Source organism: Nyctereutes procyonoides, unplaced genomic scaffold, assembly GCF_905146905.1.
Source record: "Nyctereutes procyonoides isolate TBG_1078 unplaced genomic scaffold, NYPRO_anot_genome, whole genome shotgun sequence".
NCBI classification, from domain to species: Eukaryota; Metazoa; Chordata; class Mammalia; order Carnivora; family Canidae; genus Nyctereutes; species Nyctereutes procyonoides.
In genome coordinates this window covers 46,125,946-46,137,610 of record NW_026575049.1, presented here as the reverse complement: position 1 = coordinate 46,137,610, position 11,665 = coordinate 46,125,946, and the positions used below count along the sequence as shown (strand labels likewise).

The 11,665-nt window shown below is 52.1% G+C and overlaps 1 protein-coding gene across 2 annotated transcripts in view; it reads left to right on the top strand.

The window, feature by feature from the left end:
* The first annotated feature begins 2,628 nt into the window (after positions 1-2,628).
* The window catches only part of CNNM4 (cyclin and CBS domain divalent metal cation transport mediator 4), a 39,890-nt gene continuing 30,853 nt past the window's right edge, over positions 2,629-11,665 (top strand). For both annotated transcript variants that reach the window (XM_055329349.1, XM_055329348.1), the window contains exon 1: positions 2,629-4,039. In XM_055329349.1, coding sequence (XP_055185324.1) covers positions 2,638-4,039 — 1,402 coding nt within the window. In that variant the 5' untranslated portion in view covers positions 2,629-2,637. The remainder of the gene's footprint in view (positions 4,040-11,665) is intronic.

The window sequence follows — 11,665 nt, the reverse complement described above, 5'->3', positions numbered from 1 at the left end:
CTACAGACCATCACTACCCCTCCCACTTTTACCCAAATATTTCAAAAGCAAATTTTTTCCTTCCATTTGTTGGTTTCTGTCATTGGACTAGTGTATATATAGAGAGCTTCTGAGCACAGACAGTTTGAAAAGGGCAAAATAAAAATAGCCGATTGGTCGATAATAGAATGGTAAAGTCTCTAAGTACCATGGGGGAGGGCATTAGTCGTAAAGCTGACTGGAAAGAGAGGGGGGTGGTGGTGCCTGGGTGGCTCAGTTGGTTAAGCCTCTTTCTTTGGCTCAGGTCATGTTCTCAGGGTCTTGGGATCAAGCCCTGTCGAGCTCCCGGATCAGGAGGGAGCCTGCTTCTCCCACTGCCTCTCCACCCTGCTCATGTTCCCTTTTCTTCTCTCAAATAAATAAATAAAATCTTAAAAAAAAAAAAAAGAAAAGAAAAGAAAAAGAAAGAGATGAGAGGTGGGAAGAAGCCTCTCTGAGAGCTGGGCTTGCTCTGAGGTGATGGAGATGGCTCCTCCTGGCCGGTGGAGATGGAAGGGAACAGCCAGTTAAAGGTTCTGCTTTCTGCTTTTGTTCTGTCTTGGCCAGTGCCCACCCTGAGGCTCTTGTTCCTCACAAAACTGGTCGGCTAGATACTCCCTGCAGAATACCAAGTGAGGCGCCTACCTGAAGGGCACTGGCCTAGTAGGCAGAACCTTCCAGTCCTGCTAAAACAGTGCTTAGTTAAATCAGGCCTGTCTACCACCTTGCCTCCTCCCATAACACTGTATATGATTGCTCCTTTAGGCTTGGGCTCTTTCTGGCCGGTATTGATTGTTGCTTTTACTGGCAAGCAGGACACCACAATAACAAGTAAACACAAGTGTTTGTGCTGGGAGAGAATAAAATGGATTGGGTCTCCAGGGCTGGCAAAAAATGGATTCTGAGCCCCAGGGGTCAATCTGGTACCTGATTCTCCCCTCAGTGCACCTCTGCAATTATTGTAAGGACGTTTGTCTGTCTGTCTCCTTCTTCTGGACAAGGTAGGCGGCTGCGGTCTTCCCCACACCTCCTGAGTGCTTGGTGTTCAATTCATAGTTGCTAACTGACACCAAGGTAGGGCTGTCCAGGAAGCAGTCATTTCAGGGCTAGGCCTGGCGCCACACCTCTCAGCTCATTTTCACATCGTCAGCCCCGGCTGGGCAGTCCCCACCACACACAATTTGGGGTTAGGGGTTTGGTCCTCCTGGTGGGCAGGCATAAACAACACCAGCTGTGTAGAACATTTAGAGTTGTCCTGTCGTGTTCAAGGCCTAGGCCAGTTGTTCCTATAAGCTTAGTGAGATGGTGCCCTATTATTGTTCTTATCCCCATTTTATAGACAGAAACTGGGGCTGACACTCCATCGTGCCTTCCCAGTCTCACAAGCCTGTTCTTAAGACAGCAATGTGGAGGGACCCCACTTTGTTATTTGTTGTGTGTGTGTGTGTGTGTGTGTGTTTTTTTTTTAAGATTATTGATTTATTTGTGAGAGACACACAGAGAGAGAGGCAGACACAGGCAGAGGGAGAAGCAAACTTCCTGCGGGGAACCTGATGCGGGATTCGATCCCAGGACCCCGGATCACGACCTGAGCCGAAGGCAGGTCTAGATTCAATTTCCTCATCTGTTATATGGACAGATAGCACCAACTCTTAGTGTTGTTCCAAGGATTAAATCAATATTTTGCATGTGTTTACCTGTTTATGGTCTGTTTTTTGCTCTAGACCGTGAAAATCATGCAGGGACTTTGGCTTATTCACGGCTGTATATGGTTAGAGTCTGGAACAAGAGCCGGGCACATAGTAGGTGCTCAGTATTTGTGTCCTGAATGGAAATGACACGAGGATAGCCGAGGCCAGACCCTGGCCCTATTACCTGCGAGAACGTTCTACATCCTTAGTTCCCTGGACTGTCCTCGAACCGGGCAGCCAATGGCCAAAGGGTGCGGGCCTGGGGGCTGGGGCCGAGGGGACCTACTTCTGGCCTTGGGTCAAGGTCAGCAGAACTCCCAGGAGTGCGGAGGCCATTTCTGCCTGAAAAGTCTCGGAGGAGGCAGTCTGCAATGCCTCAGCCCTCAGGTTCCCCTTTCCTTTTTTTTTTTTTTTTTTTTTTAGTATTAGAAAAAGCATTTTTGTCGCCCGAGCCACCGCGGAGGTTGCTGCGGAGAAGGGCCACCCTGGCCCGAGCAACAGTCTCCGGGAAGGAGCCGAGCCCGCGAGGCGCGGCCGGACCGCAGCGGACGCCCGGCGAGGCCAGGCAGGAGGCCCGGCGGAGGCGGGCGGGAAGGCTGGCGCGGAGGGCGCGCGAGCAGGAGGGAGGAGGGAGGAGGGAGGAGGGAGGAGGGAGGGGCGAGCGCCGCCCCCGCCGCCGCGCCCGCCGCCGCGCCACCTTAAGCTCGGGACCCCCTTAAGGGCGGGCGCGGAGCCGCGCGCCCGGAGGCGGGGTCTCCCATGCAAATGAGGGGCGTGGGTCGGCGGGGCGGGGCGGGCGGGGCGCTGACCTGACGTCAGGCCGGCGGCCGGGGCAGTTGGCTCGGCGGCGGCGAAGCGGCAGGAGCGGCGGCGGGAGCGGGGCCGCGCGGCGGGGCGCGGGGAGCGGCGGCGGCCGACCCGGAGCAACATGGCGCCGGTGGGCGGGGGCGGGCTCCCGGGCGGCGGGCCGGCCCGAGGGCGCCTCCTCCTGGCGGCGCTGCTGCTGCCGGTGCTGATGTGGGCGCGGGGGGCCCGGGGCCAGGGCGACCCCCAGCGGGGCGCGATCCTGGGCATGAGGCTGGCGAGCTGCAACAAAACGTGTGGGATGAACCCAGATGGCATCATCTTCGTGTCCGAGGGCAGCACGGTGAACCTGAGGCTCTATGGCCAGAGGCTGGGCTCCATCTCCAGCAACCTGATCTCCTTCACCGAGGTGGACAACTCCGAGGCCGTCCACAACTCCACCAACTGTCCCGAGCTCACCAAGGACCTGGTGGTCCAGCAGCTGGTCAACCTGAGCCGCGGGAACACGTCCGGGATGCTGGTGGTGCTCACCAAGTTCCTCCGGAGGAGCGAGAACATGAAGCTGTATGCATTGTGCACCCGGGCAGGGGTGGACGGGCCCTGGCAAAGGTGGACCGATAAGGACTCGCTGCTCTTCATGGTGGAGGAGGGTGGGAGGGTCCTGCCCCTCTGGCTGCACATCCTCCTCATTATGGTGCTGCTGGTGCTGTCGGGCATATTTTCTGGCCTCAACCTGGGGCTTATGGCCCTGGACCCCATGGAGCTTCGCATCGTGCAGAACTGTGGCACCCAGAAGGAGAGGCGCTATGCCCGAAAGATCGAGCCCATCCGGCGCAAGGGCAACTACTTACTCTGCTCCCTGCTTCTGGGAAACGTGCTGGTCAACACCTCCCTCACCATCCTTCTAGACAACCTCATAGGATCTGGGCTCATGGCGGTGGCCTCCTCCACTATTGGCATTGTCATCTTTGGGGAGATCGTACCTCAGGCCTTGTGCTCCCGACACGGCCTGGCTGTGGGTGCCAACACTATCATTCTCACCAAATTCTTTATGCTCCTCACCTTCCCCCTCAGTTTCCCCATCAGCAAGCTACTGGATTTTGTTTTGGGCCAGGAGATTCGCACCGTTTACAATCGGGAGAAGCTGATGGAGATGTTGAAGGTGACAGAGCCCTATAATGACCTGGTGAAAGAGGAGCTAAATATGATCCAGGGTGCCCTGGAGCTACGGACCAAAACCGTGGAGGATATCATGACCCAGCTCCAAGACTGCTTCATGATCCGCAGCGATGCCATCCTGGACTTCAATACGATGTCGGAGATTATGGAGAGCGGCTACACCCGCATTCCCGTGTTCGAGGACGAGCAGTCCAATATTGTAGATATTCTCTATGTCAAAGACTTGGCCTTCGTGGACCCCGATGACTGCACCCCCCTCAAGACCATCACCCGCTTCTATAACCACCCAGTACATTTCGTCTTCCATGACACCAAGTTGGATGCCATGCTGGAGGAATTCAAGAAGGGTAAGGCCTGGTGAAGTTCTGCCCATTAACTGGCTTTGTGACGCCTCTTGTTTGTTCGCTTGCCTGTTTTGTGTCTGCTGGTCCTAGTGTTTTTGTGTGTGACTGCCCATCACTTCCTGTGCCTCTGAGGTGAACGGTATTTGGGGCGGCAGGAATGGTTCCTAAGCATCTGCCGTCTGCCAGGTACTGTGCTTTGTACTCTAGGTGAATCAGAGCCCAGACAACACTTGTGCCCTTGGAGGGATAGAGCAAGGCCTCAGGAGCTATGAAGCAGGACAGAGTAAGGCTGATGCCTTAAGAGAGGCCATGGAGATTAGAGTGTGGGCCCCCACATCTGATTGGGGTGAGGTGTGGAAGGGGCTGGGGACCTGGGAAAACCTTCCTAGGGGAGGCAGCGTCTGAGGAGAGCCTGAAGATGTGGGGAGACTTGGTGCCTGAGACAAGAGGACCCCTACAAGGAGCCAAGCACCTGAGTGGGGAAGCAAAGGCTGTGCCTGTGGCCCAGCAGGTGGTCCTGTTGAGCTGGGTTTGAGCTCTGCTGTTCAGTGGTCAGTGGGGAGAGGCTGATGTCAGGGTGGAGAGTTTGCTCGGAGCTAGGAGCTGTCGGAAGTTTTCGAGCAAGAGTGATGTTCCTGGGGCTTCTCACCCACAGAAGCTGGATTGGGAGATCTCTGGGTTCCCCACTCAGAACAGTGCCAAGTAATGCTTTCGACTATTCAGCAGAAGCAAGCGGATCAAGTTTTGGTTACTGTTCTGTCTTTTCCCAGGCGCCAAACATAAGCTTCCCTCCTGTGGTCTGCTGGAAATCTTCAGCTGGCCGTGCAGTGCCTTGTGTTTTTTCTCACATGGGTTCTTGGCCAGTTCTCAGGTAGTTAGGAAGGCACTTGGAGGTTTTACTCATCAGCCTCAAAGCTCAGGGCACACACCCCTTTCCTTACGTCCAACAAAACTTTCCTCCCACCTCTGCCACTCAGAAGTCCTCAGTGGCAGTAAACAAGCCAATTATGGAGTGAAACCCTCCTAGGCCAAAGGGAGTGAGGAGGCAGAAAGGGAAGCTCTTTATAAAGGAATGGGGGAGGGGAGGGAGCACATCTTAAATCCAGGACTTTGCTTCCCTTCCCCATAGGTAGAGCTCCTGCTGGCTAAGGCAGCCTGCCAGCCTAGGGCTGGGAGCAGCTTCTGCGCTCCAGCGGGGAACAGGCCTCAGATGCTTGTCAGTCGATTATTTCATGAGGTGGGGAGAGAGCCTGGAACTGGATGGGTCCCTGGTGATGGGGTGGGATAGGTAGGAGCTGGCCTTGCCAGGTTTGCTCTGCAAAAATGCTCTGATCAGGGCCAGAGTGGGAGATTGGTCCCCTCCCTTTTTCAGAGGGACAGACGGATTTCAGAATCTCATCAGACAGAATGAACCTCAGCATCAGAGCTGAGAAGGATTTGAGTAACATAAGTCCAAGTGCAAGACAGCCTGGTAAGGTGGCCTTATTGCAGAGAGACCGAAGGGATGTGGACATCTGGTGGTGATGGCACAGCTCTGGGGGAGCTTTGCAGGTGCAGGCCCAGGCCCAGGCAGCTGTTTTGTTTTGTTTTAAAGATTTTATTATTTATTCCTGAGAGGCAGAGACATAGGCAGAGGGAGAAGCAGGCTCCCTGCAAAGAGCGAGCCTGATGTGGGACTCGATCCCAGACCCTGGGATCATGCCCTGAACTCAGCCACTGAGCAACCCAGGCATCCCCAGAACCAGTTTCTTCCAGGTATCCAGTCCTGGAGAAGAGCATTGAGGATTTGTGCCCCACCCCCACCCTGCAGCCTCCTGGCCCTGAGGACTTCTCCCCTGTTGCTTGGTCAGGAACGGGGTTAGGACTCACCAGGGTGGCATCCAGCTCCCCACCTCTGTGGTCTTTGGGACTGTTGCTGGTGACACACCCAACAAGCACGTTTGCATCATTCAGCTTGGATCTGGAGCCAACCGGTATGGATTGGCTTGGCCAGCCTTCCCGGCCACTGATCAGGAGGGCTGAGCTTTTGTGGAGTAGGAGTTTCCTGGGTCTTGGCAGGACTGTCTTTGGACTCATCCTTGTAGAAAAAAGTACCACTTCAGGAAGCTGCAAAAACAGAGCTAGCATCTTTCAGGCCAGAGTTCTGCTGAGTGGAATTCTCCAGATAGACATTTTAGTTCACTGGAGTCTCCTTAACAGAGGCTGGTGAACAGGAGCCTGAGCCTGAGCCCTAGCTCCATGGAAACTCAGGCACAGTCTACCCAGTGCAGCACGAAGCCCTGAATCTGTGAGTGCGATAGGATGGTCACCCTTCATGGGCTCTGCCTGCAGCTTTGTGGTCCCGGCATCGTCACCCATTGTTACCCTCCCTGGCCTAACCCTAGTAGGGCCTCTCCTAGATCTTTCCATCTGGCATTTCCCTTTTTAGTCTGAGACTCTCTTGGATGAGGGAAACACTTTACACTTGCATCTTAAAAGATTTTCTTTATAAATCTGGTGTTTGGAAGGCTTCTTTTTTAGCTTAGAAAAACAGGTGGTCAAAGTTAACATCAAAACAAGAGCTGGGGGCCTGCCGAGTGTGGCCTGTCTCCCCGAGGGTCTTTACTGTGCTTCAGTGGATTCTTCAAGTTGGGTAAAGACCTGATCTCTACCCGTCTTTCTGCTCTGGATGTCATCCTCTTTTAAAGTCATTTTCTCTCCTCCTTGCTCCCCAGCATTATGGGCTCCTTGTGGGTAGGGATCATGCCTTATTAATGTTTTCACCACTCAGTGCCTAGCAAAGGGGTGGGTCTTTAGTAAATGTTTGCTAAATGAATGAACGAACGAACAACTCATGAATGACTGACAATGTGGCAAGCCCTGCTGGCCTTCTCACAGCTCCTTGAACACACCAGGACACTCCCACCCCGGGGTATTTGCCCTAGTTGTTCCATCAGGCTGGAATGTTTTTCCCCAGATATTGTAGGCCTCTCTCCCCTCCCTCGTGTCTGCTTCAGCTTCACCTTCTCAGGCCTTCCCCTTGCTCTATTTACAACCATAACCTCCCCTCCTGACTTTCCTGACCGCTACCCTGTGTTACTTTTTTCTTTTTCTCATAGCACACATCTCTTTCTAACAACTCCATAATTTACACATTTACTGTGCTGTTGATCATCTGTCTTCTCCTGTTAGAATGTTAAGTTCCAAAGAGCAGAGCTTTTTGTTTTGTTCGCTCGTGTATCCCTAGCTCCTAGCATGGTTCTTGGCACATAGTAAGAGAAGATGTCACTAAAAGGTCACTGAATGAATGAATGATCTGTTAGATTTGATACAGAATTATCCCCATTCCATTGTGTTAGAATTTTGAGGAGCTGATAAGGGATAAAGAAAAATAGATATTGTGTTATTTATTATTCAGGAGACTTGATATTTCTAGTTGCACCAAGAATGACGGAGAAGCTCCTACAATGACATATATATTAATGGTTCAGGGGCTGAGAAGCAGAGTTAGGGATCTTGAGTGTGATACATGGTTCCCCTTTCCTATGCCTCAGTTCCTCTGAATAAGCGGTTCTTTACCATGAGGTGTTATACATAGCTTCACTCATTAGTGTGAGTCATGAAGATGCTCCTACGAACACATTTCAAGACAGGCTCCGAGAGTCAGTGCAGGAATGGGCCTGAGCTTCCCTTAGAGACTAAGGCAGGGTTACAGCTTCCCAGCTGCTTTGCCTCCTAACTCAAGGCATTTATCATTAGATTTTTTTTTTTAAGATTTTATGTATTTGAGAGAGAATGAATGTACATAAGCAGGGTGGAGGGGCAGAGGCAGAAGGAGAGGGAGAAGCAGGCTCCTTGCTCAGCAGGGGCTCAATCCCTGGGGCTCAATCCCAAGACCTGGAGATCATGACCTGAGCTGAAGGCAGACGCTTAACCGACTGAGTCACCCAGGTGCCCTTGTCAGTAGATATTTATTGAACCTCATACTGTCTGTAAGACACAGAGCTAGGCACCACAGACTTCAGGAGTTAGACCATCTGGTTGGCTAGAGCTGTGAGGCCACTGAGAGGCTCATGCCATTTGAACCTTGGTCTTTTGACTTAACACCTCACCTAGAACCGTTTGCAGTACTGGGTGTTGTGGTTGGCTCTGTCTACAGTTTAAGATCTTAGAACAGAGGCTCCCTGGGGCAGCCTGGGTGGCTCAGTGGTTTGGCGCTGCCTTCGGCCCAGGGCCTGATCCTGGAGACGCAGGATCAAGTCTCGCGTCGGGCTTCCTTTGTGGAGCCTGCTTCTCCCTCTGCCTGTGTCTCTGCTTCTCTCTCTCTCTTTCTCTCTCTCTCTGTCATGAATAAATAAATAAAATCTTAAAAAAACAAAACAAAAAACAAAACAAAACAAAACAAAAAAAAAAAACAGAGGCTCCTTGGGCCACTGCTGGCCCAGTTGCATTTTTTTCTTCTTTACCAAAGATGCCCTCCCGGATACTGGAGGCAGAATAATGAATGAACTCTCCCAAGTAGAAGTCTGAAGCTCCAGCCCCACAATGAAACCCACCTTCCAGCTCTCAGCTGTCCCTTCCTCTGTGACATTCCTGCCCCTCCTCAGGCACTGGGCTTCTCTGTAGTCATCTTATCTTTCCCCACCTATTTTATAACCATATAGCCCCCAGTAAAGACTTGGGTTTAAACTCCACCTAGGTTGGTCTCCGACCCCATGAGGTGACTTTGGACCTATTACTGGCCTTGTAGAAAATTAGCAGGTTTATATATAGGGGGGAAATAAAAGCTAGAAATGTTTTCATTAAAAACTCCTCCCATTGGGATCCCTGGGTGGTGCAACGGTTTGGCGCCTGCCTTTGGCCCAGGGCGCGATCCTGGAGACCCGGGATCGAATCCCACGTCGGGCTCCCCGTGCATGGAGCCTGCTTCTCCCTCTGCCTGTGTCTCTGCCTCTCTCTCTCTCTCTGTAACTATCATAAACAAATAAAAAAAAAAAATTAAAAAACTCCTCCCATTGGGATCCCTGGGTGGCGCAGCGGTTTGGCGCCTGCCTTTGGCCCAGGGCGCGATCCTGGAGACCCCGGATCGAGTCCCACATCGGGCTCCCGGTGCATGGAGCCTGCTTCTCCCTCTGCCTGTGTCTCTGCCTCTCTCTCTCTCTGTGACTATCATAAATAAATAAAAAATTAAAAAAAAAAAACTCCTCCCATATTTCCATCTCTGTCGCATCACACTTCTCCCATTTACTCTTCTCTTCCTGAAACAACTTTATCTAGTCAAGAAAAAATAGTGCATAATTTTTGCATTCACTTTTGGTTCCTACCATCTGACACACTTTAAGTATCTTATTTCCCTTTGTTTGCTTATTTCACTCGTTTGTCGCAACAAACATCTAATTTTTTGAGGCCTGTTTGTCAGACACTGTGCTTGGTGTTGGGAATCAGGACTAAAGCAGCTCTATTGACAGAACTCACAGTCTAGCAGGGAGACAGACTTTGTAAACAAAGCTTACTGTGCACAGTTCAGGTAGGTGCAATGGGGCCGAGGAAGGCCTGGGCCTGCGAGATGCTTCTGAAGTCAGAATAACAGGACTCGGTGATCATTTTGGAGATGTTAGAGTCAGGGCCAGGAAGCTTTTGTGAACATCTGAGCTTTCTAGCTAGGGATTCAGGTTGATGATGTTGTCATTTAATGGAAACGGGGAGAGAAGGAAGCAGAGACAGTTTGGAGGGTTGGGGGTGGGGTATATTATAGTGATGGGATCTTTTATCGGACTTCTCTGTGCTCACCAGAACTTCTCAGGCCAAAACGTGCGCCCTAACTGCCTAGTAGTTTTGTTAAAACGCAGAGGTGAACTCGGCGGGTCTGGGTGTGGCCTAAGAGACTGTATTTTTTTTTTTTAAGATTTTATTTATTTATTCATGGGAAACAGAGAGAGAGAGAGAGAGAGAGAGAGAGAGAGAGAGAGAGGGACAGGGACAGGGAGAGAGACAGGCAGAGGGAGAAGCAGGGTCCATGCAGGGAGCCCGACATGGGACACTATCCAGGGTCTCCAGGATCAGGCCCTGAGCTGGCTGAAGGCAGCACTAAACCGCTGAGCCACCCAGACTGCCTAAGAGGCTGTATTTCTGACAGGCTCTCAGATGATGGCCACTTTGCTGGACCACACAGAGCAGCACAAGGGTGCAGACCATCCAGGCAAGTGTGCAGGTGGAAGTGCCCACGTGGGCCTTGGGAGTGAGGCCAGGACCAGGGTTAAAGGTTTGAAAGGCAGTTGAGAACAGGCAGGACATGCAAAACATGTAGAAGCCCCGTCAAAGTGGCTCCTTGGAGAGATGAAAAAGAGCCAAGCAGGCGTGGTTTGGGGAGCCTCCCGGGGAAGCCAGATAGGGTGAGAGCCAAGCACAGACTGTGGAGATGGGTCAGTTAAGTCACACGATGCTGGGAGAGGGCAGCCGCAAGAGTGGAAAGCGGAGGCTGCTACACACCTGGCCTCCTGCAGCTCCACCTGGAAACAGGCGCCAGCTGAGCTGGTGATTTGATCTGGAGAAGCTGCCCCGGGGGCAAGTGTATGTGAGAGAGTGACAGGAGCTGCCCGCTCAGGCAGAGGTGCCAGCCGGGCTGCTGACACATGCTGGCCAGGCTCCTCGTCACTGTCTCTTCGTGTGTCTCTTCTTGGGGTGCTCGCTGGCATGGAGCATGGCTGCTGTGGATAGGCTGATCCGGTGCTGGCCAGCAGGCAGCTGCACCTCTTCCCCAAGGGGGCCTCATACCGTTGGTGGACCAGCTTCCACACAGGAGCCAGGACTGAGCCTTCTGTTGAGCTCATCCATAGATGATTGAGCCTTCATCAGCCTCCCATTGACAGATCTTGTCCTAAAGCTTGTGCTCCAAAAGGCACTGCCTTGTGTCTATGCCAAATAGAAGCTTAGATCATACTGAGATCACACTGAGGTTTCCTTTTCAAAAGTCTTATATTTCCAATTATTTAAGCCCAGCTCCAGAGTTTTTCCAAACACCTCTGGTCAGGACCTTGAAAATACACGCGTGCACAGAAACACCAAAGCACAGGACTGTGTCCCACAGGAGAAATGGGTAAGGGGGCAGGGCCTTCCAGGAAGCAGATGCCTTCCTGGTCAGCGGAAGTCAGGGAAGACACTCTGAAGGAAGTGGTATTGCAGCTGGATCTTCAGGGGTAAATTGACATGACTTTTCCACTTCTTTGCTTCTTGTTCTGGGAGAACTTGGACAAGACCACAAGATGAGAAAGGAGCTTATCAGTCGTTGATACTAACATAGGGTAAAAGGGCTTCTGCATGTTGAGACTGCTTCTCAACCCTTTCTGTGGATGTGAGAGTTATGGAATTTGCTAGGGGTGCCCGAAATGGCCCTTGGCTAAGACGACAGGACACAGCAGCCATTTGATCCAGTCCCCTCCTCTCCTTTCCTGAACCACTCTGTCTGCTGTCAGGCACAGCCTGTAACAAGGTGTTTGCCTGTCCCGTCCCTCAGGTTATCCCTCTCATCACACCTGAGTGTGCAATGACTTTCAGTCATAAGAGGCTTTTGGCTGGTCCATTTCACAGACTGGAGTCTGGACTCCTGAATCTCTTCTTGTTCCATTTGTTATGTGATTTTCTTTTTACCAG